General features: G+C 36.5%; 1 protein-coding gene across 1 annotated transcript in view; it reads left to right on the top strand.

The window, feature by feature from the left end:
• LOC132385046 (sodium channel subunit beta-3-like) overlaps positions 1–17,581 on the top strand; it is a 39,103-nt gene extending 21,522 nt beyond the window's left edge. The window contains exons 3-6 of the mRNA XM_059956750.1: positions 7,109–7,293; positions 11,661–11,886; positions 15,046–15,184; positions 17,248–17,581. Coding sequence (XP_059812733.1) covers positions 7,109–7,293; positions 11,661–11,886; positions 15,046–15,184; positions 17,248–17,314 — 617 coding nt within the window. The 3' untranslated portion in view covers positions 17,315–17,581. The remainder of the gene's footprint in view (positions 1–7,108; positions 7,294–11,660; positions 11,887–15,045; positions 15,185–17,247) is intronic.
• Positions 17,582–24,341: the final 6,760 nt, after the last annotated feature.

Below are 24,341 nucleotides of genomic sequence, written 5' to 3'. Positions count from 1 at the left end.
AAAGCTGTACCTAATTATACAGTATATAACCTATCACAAAAATGTCTCAAGGTTCTCATGGGCATTTATTTTTGGATTCACTGCACAAGTTGTTGAGTATGCTAACTTGCAAGAAACTGACCTATTTTATGATATAATTCAAATTCTTTAATTGTGTTTTATCAGAAGGCTGAAGTTGAAAGCTTCCCCTAGGTAAAAGGGGGAGGATTTCAAAAGAATGGAATTAAGAGACAACATTTGCTCCATGTGTCAGTGCTGGATAACTTGGCGAGTACCAAATGTTCCTTACATTGGCTTAGAGTTCAAACAAAATACCTTACACGCTAAATAGGAAAACCAGTCAGCAGCTGTGATTGTGAATGCTATGCTGTCAGTTGTTAAGGTCCTGCTTATTTTAATAACAATTTATAGCTGTTATTTTATGGGGAGGAATATTCTTCCTTAAACAATGGGGAAATCTGAAACATCACCTGATATGAGATGGATAACTAATAACTGATAGGCATTTTTGGGTTTACGGATTTTTTAGTTAACTTTTAGGATAATTAAGAACTTTGGATGTAGAAAGAGAAAAATTACCAGTTATTCCTTGCAAATTTTCCTCCTACATTATTACTGGCAAGTTAGAACTTCAATACATTTGCTCAGAAGTGAATTTATTAGTATAAAAATTATTTTTATAAAAACTACTGATACATTCCTTACTGTTTTTGATTCTCCCCACATTTTTTGAAATTAGTTTCTTTTCAGCTTTTATATATGATCCAATTTCCTGTAATTATAAATATTTTGTTTTTTTTTGTTTTTAAATATATATACTTAAGTATTCTCCTAAGCCTCAACAGCTCTTATCTGTAAATCTGAGTATCCACATGAGTAAAGATTGGGCAAGTGAAGGTAAGGGGTAGATTTAATCCCTCAACTGTGAGTGTGTTTACATTGACAGTATGAGGTGTCGTGTAAATCTGTAGAGAGAAATTTTACCCCATCCAGTTTCCGATTCAATTCAGAGACAAATTGTAATATAAAATACATTAATCACTCATTAAAGAGGAAAGTTTAGTTGCAGGTTTTTAATTTAATCCCAAATATACAAGTTTCTCAGTGTTTTGAAACTTACCAGTGCACCCATGGCAAAAAGTAGGGAGTTGAGAATAGACATTGCTCTGCTGTGTGATTCTGTTAAAGAATTTTCTCTCCCCCACCCCATTCCTACAAAAAGGTTGTACTGGATCTTGATAAACGTTGGAATTTTGAAAGGACAATTAACTTTGTTACTTATTTCTGGTTCTTCCCACTTGCTTACTACAGTTTACATTGCTTGTTGAGCAATACTATGGAACCTTGGACTTGAGGAAAAGTAGCAGACTGTTCCTGAACCACTAATGCTTGCTGTTGCACTGCTGTGGTTTAACAAAGCCAAACTCTGCATACAACTTACACAAATAGAAAATCAGCTCAGGACCAGGAATCGGAGTGGTATGGGAGAATCCGTAGTTGGAATCTTGCTGGGAGTGGGCCAGTAGTCAATGAAAATTTAAGAGCATGGGGTTTATGAAGGGATCAGGGTAAAAAGTCTTACAGATATTGCTGGGAGGCTTCAGTGATGTGGAGATGCAGGGTTGAGTGAGGGAGATACATGGATCACCACACATTGATGAAACAGGTCAGGTTGCCTCAGATTTGGAAAATGGAGATGTTTGAAGTTCAAATTAGTCTGGTAAATTGAGGCACAAGGGTGTAGTTAAGTTCTGCACAAATAAGACTTGTTGTCCCGGCATTTTCGAGGAATCTCAGGAGATCCATATCCACGATTCCCTGGAACTGATTCAGGTTTGCAAGGGTGGCTGACAGCAGGAAATACCCAGTACGATATCTGAACTATCAATGTGACTCAAATAATAAATAAACAATCTGAATCTGAAATGATACAGTTCTATACTATTCCAGGTAAAATTCATCATTATACAAAATAATTTCTGGGCTATATTTTCATAGTGAGCAAACAGACAGTATTGCCATTGCTGAAGTGTTGTAACATCAACTAGACAGTCAGCCAAACTCCATTCAAAAATGACATGAGAGTCAGGGAAAAGCCTCCCAGCTCCTTGGTTTTATTTCAGGCTCAATGGCATGACAGAGTGAGTAAGGAGTGAAACTGAAAAACAACAAAATACAGTGCCATCACCTCGCTGTTCCATTCCCACAAGTAAATATACACATGCAAATATTATAACATTCCAACAAGTAAATTCTACAGGTAAATAGTATATGTAAACTATTAGCATCTACACGTTTGTAGGTTAGTGTCTAATAAACTCAAAAATAACATTCTATTTCAGTAAAATCTTATGGATACTTTTAGCTTAACTTCTAAGCAATATAACATCAACTTACAAGCAATTCCTCTGCCTGGGCAACAACAGGATAGTTTTAGATAGAAACTTCTTTTGCTTCCTTGCAGCCAATGTCCTTTTCTACTTACAACTTCCTGGCTGTTCAGGAAGTGACCTCATATAGCTTAGAATCTGCTCATTAAAATAAAAGCTGAATGTGCATAATCACATAGAAAATCATAAATGAGTTGCCCAAGGGCAGAATATAGACATTATGAATGTAGCACTTGTGTAAAATGCCTATGTGAGTTGATGTATTAAGTGTTTACAATTCATTCTCCAACATGTAGCTGCCATGGCTTCAACAAAGAAAGAGACTCAAATCATTTTTTAGGACATTCAGCTGATGTGAATTATGACAACTCCATCTCCAGCCCTGCCCACCTTGGGGTGGCACAGTAGTGCAGTGGTTAGCACAACACTTTTCAGTGCAAGTGACCCAGGTTCAATTCCACTGCTGTCTGTAAAGAATTTGTATATTCTCCCTGTGACCATGCAAGATTCCTCTGGGTGCTTCAATTTCCTCCCACAGTCCAAAGACTTACTGGTTGGTAATTTAATTGGTCATTGTAAATTGTCCCATGATTAGGTGAGGGGTAAATCAGGAGTCTTCTGGGTGACATGGCTTGAAGGGCCTGTATCTCAATAAATAAATAAAATAAATTATTCACACAAAATATGTGGGTCCTCCTATTAGAGTGACAGGAGAGGCCCCATCTCTTTCATTTGTCTTCTGGTCTTGTACTGAGCACTTCTTGGAGGGCATTGTAATGCTGAATAGTCAGGGTTGAGATGCCTGTCGTCCTATTAGCTGAATCAAATATTGCTGTGATGATTGTACGCTCTAATATCAATTGTTTGGTGACAATAAAGTATTACATGTGGTAGAATTTGCAAGCTCTAGGTGAAAACCCAAATGTAATTGCTGGGTTGTAACATTTACTGCTTCAAGCGGATGCCTACTCATTTCCTGGACAAGCACAAAATTTCTAGACTACTGGGACAAAATCTCAGACGAAGGATTCATCCATTTAGAGCTGAGATGGGTCTAATTTTCTCTTTTGTAGAGAGTGTCATAAAGCTTTGGCATTATTTTATTTAGCTATACAGCACAGAACAGGCCATTCTGGCCCTTCGAGCCACACTGCCCTAGCAACCCCAATTTAACCGTTGCCTAATCTGGGGATAATTTACAATGACCAATTAACCTGTCTTTGGACAGAGCATCTGGAGAAAATACACGCATTTCAGACAGGAAGCCTGGCCCTGGCTAAGTTGTCCAGCAAATAGCCAGCCAACTAGCCACATTTTATTTTACCCCAACAGTTTTAGGGCTTCATTAGATGAAAATTGACTCCAAACATGTTTCAGTCGATCAGCTGTCAATATATTTGACCTGTTTATACAATTGAACCAAAGACATTGATTTCTTGGTTGGTTTTATTTAACACTGCTTTAGGTTCTTTCTCAGTTGTGTTGCTCAGACCATGAGCATTGGGAAACCAATTATCTGGTCAATCCTGTCTATACCTGTGCTCTTCACTGTGATACTCTCTAGCAAATACAGTAATGATGCAATACAGAGCATCAGCCCATGGGCTCTTTGTAATTTGTTTTCCAAACAGTGAGCTTCAGACCTCAATTAAGCAACTTTGCATTGAAAATGGGGCTTCATATAACAGAAAAAAAAGTCCCATTAGAAGTCATACATCACCTCGTATCCAGTTACTGGGCATTATTTAAGAGATAAGGTCTAAATAGTAGAACTATCATGAATTTAAAATGTTATCTGTTCCTTTCTCTATGATGCCCAATCTGTTGAGAATTTTCTGTAGTTATTGCAAATTATTTTACACATTCCTCTGGTTTTGCATTAGGAATTATTTCTAAAGAAATTTTCCAATAATTCTAATTTTCTAACACAAATCTCTGGTTGAGTAATCTCATTTCTCTTTTTCCATTGAGGACTTTGATTGAGACTTACAGGATCAGATGTATTATACCCTTTACTTAGTCTGTTAAATATATATACATATTACACACACACACACACGTATATATCTACAAACGTACAAAGGGGTGGATGACAAAAATAACAAGAATCTTTCATTAATCCAATTCACTTGATCATTACCTCTCAAATGGATTTACTTCTGTGAATGTCTGGAGTAACATTTTAATCTTTTGAAACCAGTGTAAAAACTGTAACATTTAAGTGCGACTGTGTACTGTGTATTACAAATGATCTAGATAGGATTTAAAACAGTGCAAAAAGAATGAGGCAAGGTTGACATCAAAATTACAGGTTTTGCATCATTTACTCATGCAGAAGGATAAAATTATAATTAGAGAATGGCAAAGGGATTAAAGTGCAAGATTGAAGGATGGAAACAAGCCTTTATAATTAGATACAGTGGAAACTCAATGGGTGAATTGCATAGGCTTTAGCAAAGAACAAACTGTTTAAGACTATAAGACCATAAGATATAGGAGCAGAATTAGGCTATTTGGCCCATAGAGTCTGCTCCGCCATTTCATCATGGCTGATCCAATTTGCCTCTCAGCCCCAATATCTTGCCTTCTCCCTGTATCCCTTCATGCCCTGACCAATCAAGAATATATCAACCTCTGCCTTAAGTATACAAAAAGACTTGGCTTCCACAGCTACCTGTGGCAAAGAATTCCACAGATTCACAACTCTCCAGCTAAAGAAATTCCTTCTCTGTTCTAAAAGGATGCCCCTCTCTCCTTTGACTCTCTCACCATAGGAAACATCCTCTCTATCAAGACCATTCACCATTTACTAGGTTTCAATGAGATCACCCCTCATTCTTCTGAATTCTAGTGAATACACGCCCAGAGCCAATTAATAAATCAAGTTTAGAAATCAACTACAGTGATATTTAATTCCTTGAAGAATTGAATACCATTAAACAAGATTAGAAATTCTGTTAATATTTAGTTGATGGTAGCATGTCGAGTCAGAATTTAATTTTAAACTTTTACTTATAAACTACTTACCATTGTGATGCTACAATATGAACATATTCCACCCTAGAACCAGAAACAAAATGCTGGAAGAACTCAGCATCTATAGAAGCAAAAGAAACAAGTTTCAGGTAAAGAGCCTGTGTCAGGACTGAGAGGGAGGAGGAAAGATTGCCATTATACAGCAATACAAGAGAGGGATGGTGAAGAAGTTGGTAGGTGATAGGTGGAACCAAATGGGACAGTTTAGGGGCAGATGGAACCAGGTGGACATGGAGGGAATGGGAAAGGTGAACTGATAGAGATGAAAGCATAGTGGACAGTTGAAGAACACAAGATCTTAGGTTACCTTAAATTCAGAAAATTCCCAGCAGAAAATGGGATGCTGTTCTTCCAATTTACCTTTGGCCTCTCCATAGCAACCCTCCCCATCCAGTCTTCACCTACCAGTTCCTCCCTCATTTTCCTTTCAGAACTGATGGAGGGTGTTGACCTGAAATGTCAACCTGCTGAGTTCTTCTAGCACCCTATTTATGTTCTAGATTCCAGCATCTGTAGTCTTGTCTTCATACTACTGCTCTATCTTACAAATCGATGATGCAGGTTTCTTGCAGAGATATGCCCAGCTGAGTATAGGTGAACCAGCTCTGGGACATCTAGTGTCCTGGTATCATTCTGTTAATGATGAAGATGGCCTCAGGCCATTTACACAGATAATATAGAAAAGAATGTAAAATGACAGTAGGAAAATCAAGCTGTCTACCTACAGTTCTGGAGAACAGGACCTTCCTAGAGAGAACCCACTAGATTAAAACTGAGAAAAGTATAGCAAAATGAGAACAGATTTAAAGGATGTAGACCTCTGGCTAGGGTAGATGAGATTCCAAAGTATTATGGGTGGACTTGTGCAGGGGAGTCAGATTTCCCTTGTTCACATCCATCATGTATGTTTTAATATGAGATTAAGACTAGCATTATTTGTCACATGTACATTGAAATATACTGTGAAAAGTGCCATTTTGCATCAATAACCAACACAGTCAGATGACTGCGCTGGGGCAGCCTGCAAGTGTCGACACACTTCCAGTACCGACACCTCAATAAACCTAACTATATGTCTTTGGAACGTGGGAGGAAACTGGAACATCCAGAGGAACTCCACGCAATCTCAGGGAGAACGGACAAAATTCTAACAGACAACAGCGGGATTCAAATTCTGGCGATCTCTGGTGCTGCAAAGCAATCGCGCTAAACGCTAAAATATTATTGACGATAACAATGCATGGGTTGAGTTTGTCATGGCATCAAAATTATCCATCAAATGCTTCTGACAAAATAAGGATGCTAACTGATTACTGAAATGAGAAAATTTAATTACTGTTTGTTTAAATGCATTTTTTCCATTGCTAATATGGTGGTAACATACTTGACTACTGAAGAAATACTTAAATAGTGGAAGTAATTTCAATATTTTAACTTTTATTTGAACATTTTAAGTGAACCATTTCCATTTCTCCTCTAAAATTACTAATTCAAAAATATATGTAATACATAGCGCAAAAATTATGATGGTAAAAGTGACACAACAGTGTGGTGCGTTAAGATTGTTGAATTCAGACTGGATTTATGAAACACCATCAGTCAAAAGCAAGCAGAATGTGATTTCCTATATAGCCTTCTGTCAATGATGAGAAGATGCTTTCTTGAGGTGAATTTAGACTGATTTCTGCTTCTTTCTCTTATAGTACATAGTTGCCATTTAGTCTGTGTTGAAGTTCCTTCAGATACTGAAGCCCTACATGGAACTAATATGAAACTCACTTGCATTTCCTGTGTGAAGAGAGAAGAAGTAAATACAGACACTATGGTTGAATGGACCTACATCAACAGTGATGGAGAAGAGATTTCAGTATGTGTCTACTTAAAAATATAAAATGCAGAAGTTAAATACTTCATTCACCAATTAAAACAGTTGTCTGTTAAATGTGCAGATTGATATTTATAGATAAACAATGGCCTAATGTAAAGATTCTGTTAACATTGCTTATGTTAAACTTTTGAAAGAGTTTTCTTAAAGATTGCAGTAAACACAATTATATCAGGCTACAGTATTGAAGACATGCCATTTATTATTGATTTTTTCCACATTAACAAATAAATCGTCTGATTAGTCATTAGATTAATAAATTAATGTGGTCAATTTCAGAATGCTAACCAACAACATAGAAAATTATAAATGTCTTTTAGTGTATACATATCAGTATTCTATAACATTTGTAAATCATGCTTTTAGTCACTTTTCTTGCTTTAGAATAGACTGATTTACTTTTTTTTAATTAAAACTAGATGCTATTGCTTTAACAAACTAAATAGATAAAACTGAAACAGACATGGCCTCATTATTGGTCCATTAAAAAGAGTCTGCTATGAAAATTCAGGGCTTCACACCAAATTGCCATTGTCAACATTATCTATGCAATCCTTATAACAAAATATTTCTAATATTAAAGTAAGTAAATTACTTACACATTTTAAATATGAAAGTCTTGGTGGAGGGGTGGAGATACGTCTCTACCAAAGGAGGTGTAAGGTGCTCCTTCCCTCCCCTAGCCTGCAACTCACTTTGGACAAGTTGTAGCACAAGTTGTAGCACAAGTTGTAGCCCCCCCCCCCCACCCCTGATCATGGTCCACATGAAGCCATGGGAGCAGCTAATGGATGGTTGTACGAGCAGCCGGTGCACATCACAAGTCCTGTTTATGTGACCACTGACGTCAGGCAGACAATCTCCAAAGAGCATTGATAATAGCTGGGGTCACTCGTCTTGTAAAGACACTGCCCAGAAGAAGGCAAAGACAAACCACTTCTGTAGAAAAAACTGCAAAGAACAATCATGGTCATGGAAAGACAATGACCGCCCACGTCATACGACATGGCACATAGCAAATAAATTATACTCAACTGAAACAAACAAATATGCATTGTCAGGAGGAATGCGATCTCCACCTGTAATATAAAACTAAAATAGAAGATTTTTATATCACATTGTTGTTGTATAATATTCTTAGTAATAATTTTTATCAACTGAACCAAATTAATGGGAGAAATATTTTGCTGTTTAGTAGGAAGCACAACTTATGTAATTGGATAATTATCCAATGTTTTTATTGGGTACATAGAATTGAAGAGTGCAGGTAATTCTGAACCTATTTTAAATCAGACATATCATAACTTTCAGAAAACTAAGTTACAAAAAATATGCAAATATTTTTCCAGAAGGTAAAGAAGAAGAAGAAAAATACTTTTTAAAATAACCATTCGGTTCTAAACAGATTCCTCTGATGGTGGATGAGGACCCAGTCAAGCCCCTACTGTCTGGAATTTCTACCCAAACTTCATCTTCCTGCCTATAATTCTTTCTTTAAGGTGCAAATTTTACAGCGCATCTGACTGAGCTTAAGGTCATCTGCCCTAACATCTCATGTGACTTGTTTTTTTTTGTTAATCTTCCTGTGAAACATATTGGATGGCTTGTGTTAAAGGTAGTGTTTAAATACAGGGCATTATTATTAAAGATTAATTTTCAGCTCAAGATTCCATAGCAGCCTCTGTCCCCATCCTCTTCTCAATCTCATTGTTCCATTCTGTCGTCATCCCCTCCCCATCTGCTTCCATCTACCAGCCCCTATCCCTCCCTTGGACTGCTAATATACTGGGTTCCCTTTCAGTTCTGTGTGGGGTTCTGAACAAAATGTTGACGTTTTTTTCTGCAGATGATGTTTGACCCACTAGGTTTTTTTAGTATTCTGTTTTTGTTCATACAGACACATTTTGTTATTAAAAACTAAAGTAAAACTAGACCTGCCATTAATATGAAATAAAAACAAAATGCTGGAATACTCTCAGGAACTATGGAGAGAGAAACAAAGTTAATATTTTATTAAACAACAGCACACACAAAATGCTGGTAGAACACAGCAGGCCAGGCAGCATCTATAGGGAGAAGCGCTGTCGACGTTTCGGGTCGAGACCCTTCGTCAGGACTAGTGTGTGCTGTTGTTTGAATTTCCAGCATCTGCAGATTTCCTCGTGTTTGCTCTTAATATTTTATTTATGACTTTTAATTCAGAATTTTATCTTATCTTTTTTAAAGCATTAAACATGCAATCTAATGGCTGCTGCAAGCTGAACTTTGCTTTCAAAACTAATGAAAATGAATATGAAGTCATACCATATTGCACATTTCACTGCTACTGACTGATGGGGAAATTTCCAAAATCTCTAGAACTGGGCAGAAATAGGTGACCAAGGATTCTAACCTCTGGTTGGAAAAATGGGATGAAGATAAGATGAAGAAAATGTTCAAATATGTTGTCTGCATTGTCAATCAAAAAGAATTCTTTTTTAAAAATGTTTGCATAATCAAATGGAGAAAGATCCCCAAATACAATTTAATTGATAAGTACACTTATTATCAAAGTATGAATGCAGTATATAGCCCTGAGATTTGTCTTCCCACAGACCACCAAGAAACAAAGAAACCTATGGAGTTTGTTCAAAGAAAAACATCAAATCCTCAATGCGCAAAAAAAAGAACAAATCGCGCAAATGGCAAAATAAAACGAGCAAAAAATGCAGAATATAAAACAGCAAACCACAAGTCATTGAAACAGACCAGGAATGTTTAGTTTCAGCTCAGTTCAATCTAATGCTGTATCATTTGTTGACTGTAGGCCACAGAACCAGTCCGCTCAGATTAAAATCGCACAAAATAGCAACAAAAAAGCAGCTAGAAACCAGAAACACATCATAACATGAACTACAAAGTCTAATCACAAACGGCGTTAATTAAACCTTGCCCAAGACTCAAGACTCCAACACCATGCTCTAGCAACAACAAGTGAGAGACAGAGAGAGACCGATCCAACACAGGCACTTTCCTCCAGGAGCAGTGAGCAAAAGTGAGTGATACACCGGTCACTTGCAGGCAGATAGCGCTGAACACATGCTTATCCTCATTTATTTCAATCTGCCTCGACACTTTAAGCTGCAAGATCGGCAAGAAATGGAGTTGATCACCGGCTCGCTCACCATCAGGCTGCATACTTCACTTGAAATCTCACCGAACTCCCTCAGAGACAGCAAAGTGCCAGATCGCTCAATCAGCCTGAAAACATATCATCAAAATGTAAATTACAGGTTCCAGTAGCAGAATCATATTTGAAATAAGTATTATTAATGAACGAAGTAAAATTTTGCGAATTTTGCGAATTGTCTGAAGGACACCGCCTTTGGTTGCGTTCAAAATGTATTTCTACTACATTTTACTGAACATATTTTTAATTGACACCTATAATTCACCTGTTTCTGCATACATTGCACAATGAGTAAATAATACTACTTGTGTGTGGAGTTTGTGCCCAACATAAGATGCTTATGCTTACCATTGTATAATCAATATTAGAATGAAATACTCCCTGGCTAATTATGGTGCTGATTAAATATTTAGTCTCCATGTATGCTGGATCAATTTACTGGCAAGTCAAGGCAGAATTAAAGAGGTAGTATTTTCATCTCACCAGATTCATCCCATCAAGTTTTAGGTGGAATCCTGTTTCAAATAAAATGATACTTTCCTCACATTTCCATGCCTAGCCTCCAACTACTAGATGTTATTACAGACATGGATGTGCATTAACAACACAAGGACAACTGTACCATTAGTTTTTGCTTCTAAGCTTAATCTTAAATGGCTTTAATTTATGCATTATGTGGGGAATCTAGCAATGTCTAGTGGTTCTTGTTTCTCCATTTCCATTTTCAGGAATATTTAGCCTTCAGATATATTTTTATTAAATAGTTAGAGTTTGTACCATTTCCTGGTGAAAGCAGTTCAGTTGCTTTACAATTAAGTAGTCTATCTCAGTTTTGGAAGAACCGTACAGATCCCAGAAAGGTTCTGCATTTAATGGGAGGTTTGTGGTCAATTGGTATGTCTCATTGGGGTGAAAGCTTTAGTTTCAGAATTGATCTCAGTATTCCAATGCTAAGTAAAGAAGAAAAAATAATATACAGCCCACAACTGAAGGGTACACCACTTTCACCGCTAGGGTCTAACACTCCATGAAAATTCATGCTTAAGGTGTCAAAAAGTTACATTCATTTGCTTCTCAGCAAAGTTTAGTGTGTCAAGTGCAAGATATTGGAGGATAAATTGACATATAAAGTTGACATTTTAGCAATTAATCAATGATAAAATCTGTGTCTTTGTGACAGATTTATGAGTACAACGGAGAGCCACGAGAGCTAAAAGGACCTTATCAGGGCAGAATTCTGTGGAATGGAAGCAAAGATCTGCAAGATGTATCCATAACCATAGTGAATGTTACACTTAACGACAGCGGTTTGTACCGGTGCACGGTCAAACGTTATTTCAATTATGAAATGCACAGACCTTCTGTCACAGATGTGAAAGAGGTTCAGCTAACAGTACATGAAGATGGTGAGGAGATTAAGTTCTGTGTGCTGAGAATTTCAGTATTTAGTTCCCTGCACTGATGATCAATACTGTTCAACTTCTGAAAGGTACCGACATTTTGAACATTCCTTCACGGATCAAGGGTGTTGCAGTATACTCCATAAACCTATACTGGCTTAAAGGCTGCAATTGAATTAATAAATAGATAATGCTACTAATAGATAATGGTATTCACATACAGGTTAACATTCTACTTTCATGACATAAGATATACCTAGTAATTCATAGCCAATCTAATTCCGGCTAATTTCAGTTTCGGAGGCAGCTGGCTATTGGACTCCTGTGGGGCAAGGAAAAACAAAAATAAAACAGGATCCTTTAGATCACAGCCTAGAGATTCAAACTGTGTTCCATGGGAAAACCTCCTGACATATTGACCAAGCATATAAAGAACCTCTTTTGCAGAAGAGCAATGTCAATGAGTGGTTCTTGAACAGGAACAGCACCCTCAGAAGAGGCAAAAGCATAGAACGAAAATCTTAACTAAGAATGTGATGATGAAACTGCAGTTTATCCGGTTAGAAAAGCAAGTGTTATATGGCAACAGGGAAAAGCTAACACTTAATCTTTCATTGGATTATAGCAATTATAACTAAATGAAGTGAGTTATTTTTATTGTCCATATTCTATTACAGAATACACGTAAATTCAATTTCTAACTAGAAAATACTGAACAAATAGCTTACTGTTAATTTAAGTAAATTATTTATTGCCATTTGAACTTTAATTCAATGTTCTTACGCATCATTTTGAAATGTTTTATTATGTAATGTTAACACACATCCAATTGAGACAGTTTTAAAAATGTAGATGCAAAACATAATTTATTAATATTTTGGCATTTTAAAGGAAAAACTGAAAAAATGACAGTTACAGGATACTAATAATGAGTGAAGTTTTTTAGAAGTCAGCAAACAATGTTACAGTAAATAATAATCAGAACAAATGTTATGACGACGAGGCAAGTGCCAAAGGAACATTACCTCACAAGACAGCTCTATGCAAACTACATTAACCAAGTGTACTTGAATTTAATATATTTAATAGATGGTTTTCAAGACAGAAGCTTTCAACATCCAAGGTCTTTGAACACTGCAAAATGTACGTTAATGATATTAAACATGGGACAAATGAGAGAACAAAATCATCCCCAACATAATTTAAGAGAGTTCAGCAACTGTGAGCTATATTTGGCTCCAATAATAACATGACTTAAGGAAAAGTCATTACTGAAGATTGAGAAGTGTTTTCATAAACATTCAAGTAAAATTGATTAGGCTGTACAGTACATATAGGATTAAATAGACAGCAAAAACTTTTTAAAAATAGTAGTATTTACGGATGTTATTCTGGAGAAATGAGAATCCATGCACAAAAGAATACTTTTTCAGAGCCAGAGCAGTTGTTCAGCATTAATTGTATTTCATCACACCATTAATAATTACTTGCAACTAATTAAGCAAGACTCAAACTTTAAGTGACTTTCACATTGAGATTTCTGAATGGAAAACAGACATTTATACCAATATATTGATGCTAGGTTTGCGACTGTACCATCTTAACAGTTTGCGGATGATACCAAGATTGGGTGGAAGGCTATTAAAGCTCGTGGCATGATTTTGACCAGTTGGAAAATGGGCGGAGAAAATGGCAGATGGAACTTAATGCAAGCAAGTGTAAGGTGTTGCACTTTAGAATGACAAACCAGCAGAAGACCTGCAGAGTGAATGGTAGGGCAATGGAACCAGGGAACACAAGTCCATAATTCCTTGAAAGTAGTATCATAGGCACATTGATCTTCATAAACCAGAGCATTGAGTACTGGAGTTTGGATGTTAGGAAGCTTTACAAGACGTTGTGAGAACAGACTTAGAGTATTATGTGCAGTTCTGGTCACCTACCTAGAGAAAAGAGAATCAATAAGCTTGAGTGTGTGCAAAGAAAATTTATGACAATGTTGCCAGGAATTGAGGGCCTGAGTTATAGGGAAAAGTTAAAGAGGTTAGAACTTTGTTCTCTGGAGTGCAGGAGAATGAGCAGCAGTGGTTCCCAACCTCTGCTTCCTCAACAAGAAGAATTTCTTTAGCCAGAGAGTGGTGAATCTGTGGAATTCATTGCACAGACAGCTGGGGGTGCCAAGGCATTTGGGTATATTTAGGGCAGAGATTGATAGATTGTTGATAGATTCATGAAGGGATACAGGAAGAACACAGGAGATTAGCGCTGAGAGAGATGGATCAGCCATGATGAAATGATGAGGCAAGCTCAATGGGCCAAATAGCCTAATTCTGCTCCTATATCATATGGTCTTTTTTATGCCATGGACCAATACCATTAAGCAAGGGGGTCCATGGACCCCAAGTTGGGAACCCCTGTTTTAGAGATATACAGAATTGTGAGATTGGGTTATGCTTAGAGGCTTTTTCCTTTAGATTCACTGAGACCAAAACTAGAGATCATAGGTCTGGGGTAAAGGGTGAATAATTTAAGGGGAATATATGGGGGATCTTCATTCAAAGAGTGTGGATCGAGATGCCAGCAGAAGTGGTAGATGTGGGTTCAATTGTAACACTTAAGTTTGGATAGGTACACATTGGAGTTTGGACTGATATGGTCTGGGAGCGTATGTAGATTGGACTAGGCAGAAGATCAGGTTAGCATTGACTAGATGGGCTAAAGGGTCTGCTTCTGTGCAGTACTCTATGACTACACTCCTTCAGGAGAAGAACAGGATCACCAATGGCTTTTGGGTTCCTGTGTCTAGTTTCATACATCCAGAAGCTGCTGTTAGTTTTCATATCATAATGATGAATTCATCACCATTGCATCTGAAAATTCTGGGCCATCTTGTTTACCAGTTCAAGTTTAAGCCTTAAAATAGCAGACATATTTCTGATTAAAAATTTAGGCAATGTGGCTTGTGAACTACACTCTATGGCAATGTATCTGATTGCATTTCAAACACCTTGACCAGCTGTTGTTCCCAAGAGAGTAGATGGGGAAACTGGACCCCATAGAAAATACCATTAGATTCCAAAGAAAGTTTAGCTCATCTAGGAGAGAAGATTTCAAATAATGTGATCTTTCCAGAGGCTAACTGGTTTTAATTCCATTTCTTTCTAGCCCTTGAAGATTTTACTTCATACATTTCAGAAATTATGATGTATCTTCTCCTTGTTTTCCTCACTTTATGGCTTGTTATAGAGATGATATATTGCTACAGAAAAATATTGAAATCAGAACAAGCCGCACAAGAAAATGCGTAAGTAACATCAATACATTGTGTACTTATATGACCCTGATTTTGCTGAGGTATTGCCAAAGGGGTTTAATATTACTCTTATGCCACCTACTATATGCAAGTCAGAGGATGTATTGCAATAGCAATTCACCTTCAGATGGTATGCTGCCTCTGCAAAATCCTCCAGATATATTGGTAGGATGAACTAATTTAAGCATCCTCTTCCAGGCCAACAGCAATCACTTTGAGACCTAATTATACTTGTTTAGCTCCATTGGGAGGTTACACATTGCTTGCATGGTCAACACCAAAATGGACATTCTGCTCTGAGCCCTGTTATGGCAAAAGCTTAGCAGGTGCACAGAGAAAAAGATTAAAGAGTGTTCACATAGCCTCCTTGAAGATGTCTAACATTCCCACTAACTTGTGAGACTACCAGACCCACAAATGCTCAAGGTATTCAGGTTGGCTTATAAGTCTTGACATTTCATTGGGTGCCCACAGAATGCCTATAGCAGAAGGGGCGCATTACCTCACAAACCTCTGCTCCAACCCGCTCTATCAAGTCTTTCCTGACACATCTGTGGACTCTGAAGGTCCTGCAATAGCCTATCAGCCATCTCAGAGCTCACTAAGCTCAAATGTAAGCAAGTTTATTGATCCACAGTAGCTGTCCAAAAAGCAATCTTCATGTATGAATGTTAAAGCCTCAAAAATTAATTCCATTGCAATCAAAACAAATACATTTATGGAGTAAGAGTAAGCAAAGAAGCTATTTTATCAGTTAATTACACTAACCTCACAGTGGTGCTTTTGAGTGAGGATGAATTTCTAATTTCTAAATTTCTGTCATTAATTTTAGCAAACCCATGTTTGGATGTGTTAACAAAATGGTGTGATCCACATTTGTTCATTTGATTTTAAGACAGTGGACCACTATGCTTAATGATTAGAACTGATATCCAGGCACTTCAAAACCCAGCAGTTTCTCCAACTAAATTGTCTCCCTTGTGTTTTTGGACTTCAAAGAAGGAGCTATTATTACAATCTTCTATGAAAAAATGCAAACAGTCAGCGCTTTCTTTGCATGTATTAATTATATGCTATTTTTATGTTGAGCACAGTGCTGTAAAAAATTCAACGTTCTATGGGAAAAAATGAATTTTTCCAATAAAAATGTGTTTAACAGCTGGCGTTTAAAATATATTGTATAACCTTTGGATGTGAATTGAATTGAAGTTCAATTTACTCTTGCATATTGAAATGGATTTATAGCCATGTTAGAAGTAAATTGAAATTGGCAAAGCAACCAACATTGTGAGATATCCAGATTTCTAATCAACAGCTTAAAGACCTTTTCAGCTATTTAATATTTTGAAGTAGCTAAGCAAGTTTAGCAACTTGGTTTGAAAACAGTATTTTAACCCACAATTTTAAGGGGGATTAGACCTAGCAATTAGACCGTGGGGCACCTTCACTTTCCTGCAACAACATAATGATTCCAAATGGCAGGCATATTCACAGAGCTAGAATGCATCAGTAAATTCAGCACCTGGAACCCGTTCCTATATATATTCAGAATAGGTGGCTTAATCCTGCAACACTGAATTGATGCAGACAAACAAAAGCACCTGTCACCTGACTTCCCTCCTTCCTTGTCTTCTGCAAGAAATTACATGGAAATTACTGTATCATCACATTGGCCCACCTTCAAGTTCTCGTCACAAGGTCTATGAAAACAGGATCAAAGTTTCAATATCACATAAAATCTTTGTCCTAATCATCCTCTGGGATACTTTAAGTAATTAAATATATACAATTATTTTCAGACTTTTTTTAACTCTTGCTATATTTTGTGCAATATCACAGCTGATTATTTTTCTTTCTGGTGCTTATGTTAATTACTCTTAATTTTTGAAATTCAATCAAATAAAAATGGTAAGGAAACATATTTCATGTAAAGTACTGGGTAATAACTGAAAATAGTTTTGTCTGCCTTTAGTAGACTAGGTTCAAGGTGATCAATGAATTTTCTATGACGTTCTGAACATTCAAATTGATTTCCAATCCAATTGTCTTTACAGAGCAGACTATCTGGCGATACCCTCTGGAAATAAAGAAAACCATTCAACTGTTCCTGTAGAGGAATAGGCACATTTGCTTTGGATAGCAGATAGATTGGTAAGAATAATTTGAAACAAGTTTTGTTTAAAAAAACTCAAAGCTGCTAAGTCTAGAACTATTAGATAACATGAAGTATCTTAGAATACGTTGGGGGTATATGTTAACAAAAATTCAGTTTTTAGTTCATGATGATTTTTGGCGATATACATGGATTCAAATATACAATAGAACCAAATGTTTGTTATTAACAGTCTCACTGAAAATAGTCCCTATACAGTAATTACTGGAGTCTGATTCTTACTATTTTCAAACTGAAGCAAATGCATTACAATTAAAATTCTGATTATTTTCCATTTAATTATCATTATAGTTTTTATACATGGATTTAAAGCAAATCAAAATTATCTCCTACGTTGTTAGTTAACTTCAGTTAGGTTTACAATGAATAAAGGCTCTCAGAAGAACACAAGTAAAAACAGATGAAGGCCATTTGTTTTTACTTCTGAGGTTATTGCAACTATTCTCTTTGCAGTCAGCCTTTCAAACCCTCTAAGAATTTATATTTCAGTGAGATCACCAACAATTCTTCTAATCTCTGGATTATACCAGCCTGGTCTAGTCAATCTCCCCTCACACAACAAACACCATCTTGTAACCATTCTTTTGAATCAGAAAGGACGTGATGTAGATTTTGCCGAGGCAGTGGCATTGTCCACAAAGATCTTTTACTGATGATAATTCCCAGTATGGATGTTCAGGAGTGATTGAGTGAACACAACGGACTACTTGTCAATCACATCCTACACTTTCAGGAATCCTGGGAAAATTCATGTGCTTGCACTGCCTGATACCATAAGGTCAAGGAAAAGGAGTTTAATTCCTTTCCCTTAGCTAGGGAGCATTTGTGAGTCTCAAATGTGACACATCACTAACTGGAATAATTTGTAAACTAAGAAACTAATTCTAAATTGTGATAAAGATTCTAATGTGGCAGAATCACATTCTGCCCAACCCATACAAGACTGTTGGTTCCTGTGGTGAACTACATATACCTGTCTGGACACGCCCCTCTGCTGACTGCTCCTGTGGCTCCTCCCACAGACCCCTGTATAAAGGCGATTGGAGGCACTGCTCCTCCCTCAGTCTCCAGGATGTTGTGTGGTGGTCTCTTGCTGCTAATCGTGGTGCCTTGCAGCTAATAAAAGCCTATCGTTCATCTCCCGTCTCCGAGAGTTATTGATTGTGCATCAGTTCCAGCATGTCCCCAGCTCCCAGCATTTTGGCACAGCTCAGAGCATGCAGTCAGCTTCACTCACAGAGTCACTTTGGCATTCACAAGCCTTTAGTATCTCCCAGGACACACATAATTAAAACAAAAGCTGCTAACACTCAATTAGAATCATTCAACCAAAGAACTTGCATTTTTTTTTACTTTAAAGTTACTGATTCCTGTGACAACTCAAAATTAACATGAGGAACAGGTTCATCATCATACATTACTTCAATATCTTCATTTGATCTACACAGGCATTTCTGATTATTTCTAAGATGAATGAAGTTCGTTTTTGGACTATAGACCAAGTACTTCACCATACTTGACCGCCAGTTTGATATCACTTAATTCTTCAACTAGTCAAAAATCTGTTCTTTGCCTCAAGACTTTGTTTTTATTTCAATTGCTGCCTTTCTATTTTCCCTTCTAAGTAGCTCAAATGTTTGCAGAGATGGTAGCATCAAAATAAAACCAGAAGTGCAACATTGTACCAGGTTAAAATATTATTCTAACCAATGATTTACTGTGGGGCTGTGGAAAATTTATCTATGACTTTATTATTCAAGGCATCTTTTAATATGTGCAAACCTCTCTGCTTCCCCACAAGCAGCAGAATGTCATGGAGGGATCAACATATGGTGCTATTACAATCACTCCAATAGAGTTCTCCAATAAACATGAAGTAAATATCATCAGACAAATACCTCCTGTCAAACACATTCCCACAGTATTCTATGGATAGCAAAGAGACACCTCAACATCCATTATTGTTCCATGTCTATACTTAACCAAAGCATTTTAAGTGGACATGAATACGAACAAGGAAAATGCTAATTCTTTTTGATAAAAGTTAACATGAACTCATTGGAACAATCAAATTGTTCTTATCCATGGATATACAGTCTTGGGTAGATAATCAAAGGGTCTAATCTGATCCATTAAATATTTTGAGGATTTTCTGTTTTTATTTTAAATGTATTCAGTCTTCTGTATATAAGCAGCATATGTAGCAGTCTGCCTCAGTTTACAGTATCAATCAAAATTTACTTCATACTGTATATACTGATAGATCTCCACCAGTTGATTACCTGAACCAAATTTGATTTCTCTACAACACTTTTAGTATGAGTTCATTTTGCATCAGAAAAGATTAACTTTTACTAGAGGATGATCATGAAACATGAAAGTTCACCTTGGATTTTGAAAATGATACTCAAGTAAAGCAATCTGTAATTCTCATAATAATACTTGTTCATGCATGTCTATGATACGTTTGATATTATAATTAAAGGTGAGAATCCACTCCTGATCTGGATAGCATTGTAAACACAAGTGCTTCTGCAGATGCTGGAAATCCAGAGCAACATACACAAAGTGTTGGAGGAATTCAGCAGATCAGGCAACATCTATGAAGAGGAATAAACAGTTTACATTTCAGGCTGAGGCCCTTCATCAGGACATCTACAAGGATGGCTTGTAGATTTATTGGGAATGAAACACTGTGATATACAAGAAGCTAGACCTTTAAGTGCAATCCAATGTTGCACTTAAAGATAATCAGTTAACTTAATCAGTTTAGTGATATTTCCAGATCATACCCATCCAAAAATGTGAACATAAAGTAACAGAACTAGATAACACTTATCCTTCCCTATAATGAAGGGTTTAATGCAGCATTGCTGAAAATAGAGTGTCTCACAACTCATTAATCTTACCAGGATGCCTGTAATGGCCCAAAGGCATCAATTACCTCTGCATCAACAGGATAAAAATAAACAAAAGACATACTCCTAAGGTGTACAGCGGAAGTTTGTGTTTTAGCCAGTATTTTTACAAATTGTTTGTTCATGCGACTCTTTGATGGATGTTCAATGTACTTTCCAGTCTATTGCTGGTAACAAACAGATAATGCCCCATCAATTGTTGCTCTAAATTGTATTTTATACTGTACATTCTCCTTATGTGTGCTTTTCAGGTTGAGCCAGCAATAAATTGCATACCCCTAATTGTCCCAAAGAAGGTGGTGGTGAGCTACCAACTTGAAATGCTACAGAACTTGAGGTATAGGTAGACCCAGAATGTTGTTTAGGAGGGAGTTTAAGGATTTCACCCTACGAAGGTGAAGGAATGATATGATATTTTCAAGTCAACGTGGTATGCAGCTTGGAAAGACACTGGCAGGTGGTGGTGTTACATTGCTTTTTCTACCTTTGTCCTAGTTGGTCGAGGTTGTGGGTTTGGAAGGTGCTGTCTGAGACATCTTGGTGAGTTGCTGCAGTGCATCCTTTAGATGGCAGAAAACGCTGCTGCTGTGCCTCAGTGCTGAAATGGTTATTGATAGGGTCTGCATCAAGCTGGCTATCATCTCCTGTGTGGTGTCAAGCTGTCTGGGTACTGTTGAAGCTGCACTCATCCAAGCAAGTGGAGAATATTCTATCACACTCCTGATTTGAGCCCTATAGATGATGAACAGGATTTGGGGAGTTTGGAGGCAAGTTACTTGCCTCATGATTCCAAGTCTTTTACTTCCTCTTGTAGCCACATTGTGTACATGTCTACTTCAATTCAGATTCTGGTCCATGATAACCCCTGAGATATTTTAGTAGAAATTAAGTGATGGGAATATTACTGAATGTCAGAGAGGTGACAGCTGGCATTTTCCTTGTTGGATATCGTCATTTCCAGGCACGTGTTGTTGAGATGTTACTTGGCACTTATCAGTCTAGGCTGGACATTGTCCTCCTCTTGCTGCATTTGAATGCTCAAAGTTCAAAGTAAATTTATTATCAAGGTACATATATGTCACTATATACAACCCCGAGATCTGTTTTCTTGCAGGCATATTCAGTAAATCCAAGAACCATAATAGAATCAATGAAAGACTGCACTCAACAGGGCAGACAGACAACCAATGTGCAAAAGACAACAAACTGTGCAAATAAAAAAGAAAAATATAAATAATAATAATAAGTAAATGAGCAATAAATATTGAGAACATGAGATGAAGAGCCTTGAAGGTGAATCTATAGGTTGTGGGAACAGTTCAGTGATGGGGCAAGTGAAATTGAGTGAAGTTATCCCCTCTGGTTCAACAATCTGATGGTATGGGGTAGGTAATAACCGTTCCTGAACCTGGTGGTGAGAGTCCTGAGGGTCCTGTACCTTCTACCTATTTTATTGATAGATCAGAGTAAGTTTATGAAAAGGGCCCAAATAAAAAGTTAGATTTCTATACAATTTTCACAGAATAGCAAGGAACAAAACAAAAAAAAATCTTTGTGCTGGATTTTAATCTCATATCATATCCTAATGCTCAGAGATCAGTTGAAAACCTGTTAACAAAGATTTCACTAGAGCAGCCTGGCTAGACACTTCTGACCCACCAAAGAAGTATTTTGGGCGAGTCCTTTAAAAAAGAAAATAAACGATGAGAGAGGAGGGGAAAGTGAAAAAAAATTCACTCTGACCATCTCATGGAAATAAACCAATCATTAAGACCACATTACTATTCTTGACTCCAGCTAAGAAATTGCGTAGTTGAATTTAAATACTGACTTTTCTGTTTTTCTTTCAGGTTCTGTCTTTCTGGCCTGTATTTCTAGATTAATTCTGGAACAGTAAGATAGAGTAGGCCATTGTAGCACAAGACTCAATGTGCCAAATGAGTTTCTACTTTTTAATATTGATTAATGTTCACCATATTTCAGTTGAAATTTTCAATATTTATGATATTTAATTACTCATATTACAATTAAATATTTAGCAATAAATAACATTATCGATAACTTCATGTTATGTTGTAATATATTTTCACAGATATTTTGCCATGTAATAGGTTTAGAATATATATCCAGTACCTTGTCCACCTACTCAAGGTCATTGACTGCCGTCCCCAGGAAGATCAGCCACGTGCATTGCAATGGACTGAAATGTTGAAAACTAGAAAAAAGAGCAAATGTATGGACTCCCTTGGATTGAACTCAATGCCATATTCTTTATTTACAACCAACAACCTGTAGGCAAGTGATTAAAAGGAATCAAACTCTCCCTTTTACAGCACATTTTACAATATGTTCCTGTACATTCATTTGGAGTCTTTTAAGTTTTATTTAGATGACCTTTTTACTTAATGGTTGAAGTATTTTTCTAAATTTACTATCTGTACTGATTTGATTCCCAGTTGACAAGTTTGCAAATGGAATGCAGGCTAACTGATGGTCTATTTGCTTTTCTTGTAAACAGGGTTGAATCATTAATGTACAAAATCTACTAATGACATCCGATGGTTATAATTCTCAGTTCGTAGTTATTGGCTTTTGAAGGATAAACTTCATTTTGCTATAAAAGGATAAAACTTGATTTCATCACAATCTGTTGTGCAAAACCTTTTGCATTTGCTTATATTTAAAGGGAGACTATTTAACAACTGTAATATTTTAAACATTACGCAAAAAACTGAAAGAAGGAGATTGTTCCATTCCTGGTGTAAAGTGTTTTGTTCATTTCCCTCTCTTTGTAAAAGAGTGCTAAAATTTACTTACAAGCTTCATAATAGCTATAGTGTCTTATACAGTGTTTGGATAAATTGAAATAAGAGTGTTATTTATATGTACCACATTTAAAATGTACACATAGAAATCGCACTGCCAAGTGTGGCTTTTGCATAATCAGTTCTATTCTGTGGGCTGGTACATCCAATTGCCGCATTTCCTTAAATAGGGCTTTAAAAATATTTTCTAATGTTTATCTTGATAATTAAACTTTTATGAATTAATGATGGAACTATAGCATACAACAGCAACCCTATGGTGAGAAAACAGTAACAGCTGAAGAAAGTAAAGGGCACAGAAATTATATTCAGTACATTTTCTGTTAAATCATTACTACAAACCTGAGAGAAGAACAATTTTCCTTCAGTTTGTTGCAAATCAAAAATCTGTGCTCATTGAGGCAGTTCAACTCTTCCAACACACTGGAATTGGTGCAGACAACTACTAATTACATCATGTCTATCAGCTTATAGTTTGAATTTACGATCTTCCAGCTATCAACTCTGTATTTCAAAGATATTAACCACATTAAGTTATGTCAATATTTTCCTTCAATAAAAACAGGTAACACTCAGAGGGCCACACAGTATCTGTGGAAAAAGTAAAAAGACAACAATTTAATCTGAGAGCCGTTCCTTTGTTTTCTAATGGCAGTCATTCAAATCCCCTTACTGCTCATAAAATTATAATCAAAGTATTAAACCATTCATGCTTTCTTCTTTTCTATTATCTCAATACATTTGTTTATTCTGTCTCGAGTTAAATGTAGTATATAGAGTGTGGCCAGACATCGAAAATGTTTGTTGAATAATCTAAATGCAGCATGCAGCAATTTATACGGAACACTTAAAAATCACTACAGATAATACAGAAAGAATACTGTTCATCCGCAATTTGATACTAGAAAAAGCAGACATATCCTACAATAAAGTTCAAAGTTAAAGGAAAAAGTAATGAAAATACTCAGCATATCAGACAGCATTTGTGAAGGAGATTATAGAATTAATAATTATCCTTCATTAGATCATTTTGGAGTCAAAAGAAGGTAGAATGTTCTAATATCTGATCAGTTATTTTTGACCAGTACATAAAAAAACAGATTTTGCATAAGTGACATGCAATATTCAACATTCCTTCATGAGAGGGAATAAGCATTTAGTAATAAATGGTTATGAAACAATAAGAGTATGTAAATTATTAAAGGGAGTTGAGAATTTACATTGCACCAGCA

This window comes from Hypanus sabinus, chromosome X2 (genome assembly GCF_030144855.1).
Source record: "Hypanus sabinus isolate sHypSab1 chromosome X2, sHypSab1.hap1, whole genome shotgun sequence".
In the NCBI taxonomy this organism is placed as follows: domain Eukaryota; kingdom Metazoa; phylum Chordata; class Chondrichthyes; order Myliobatiformes; family Dasyatidae; genus Hypanus; species Hypanus sabinus.
This window is presented reverse-complemented; position numbering and strand designations above follow the sequence as displayed.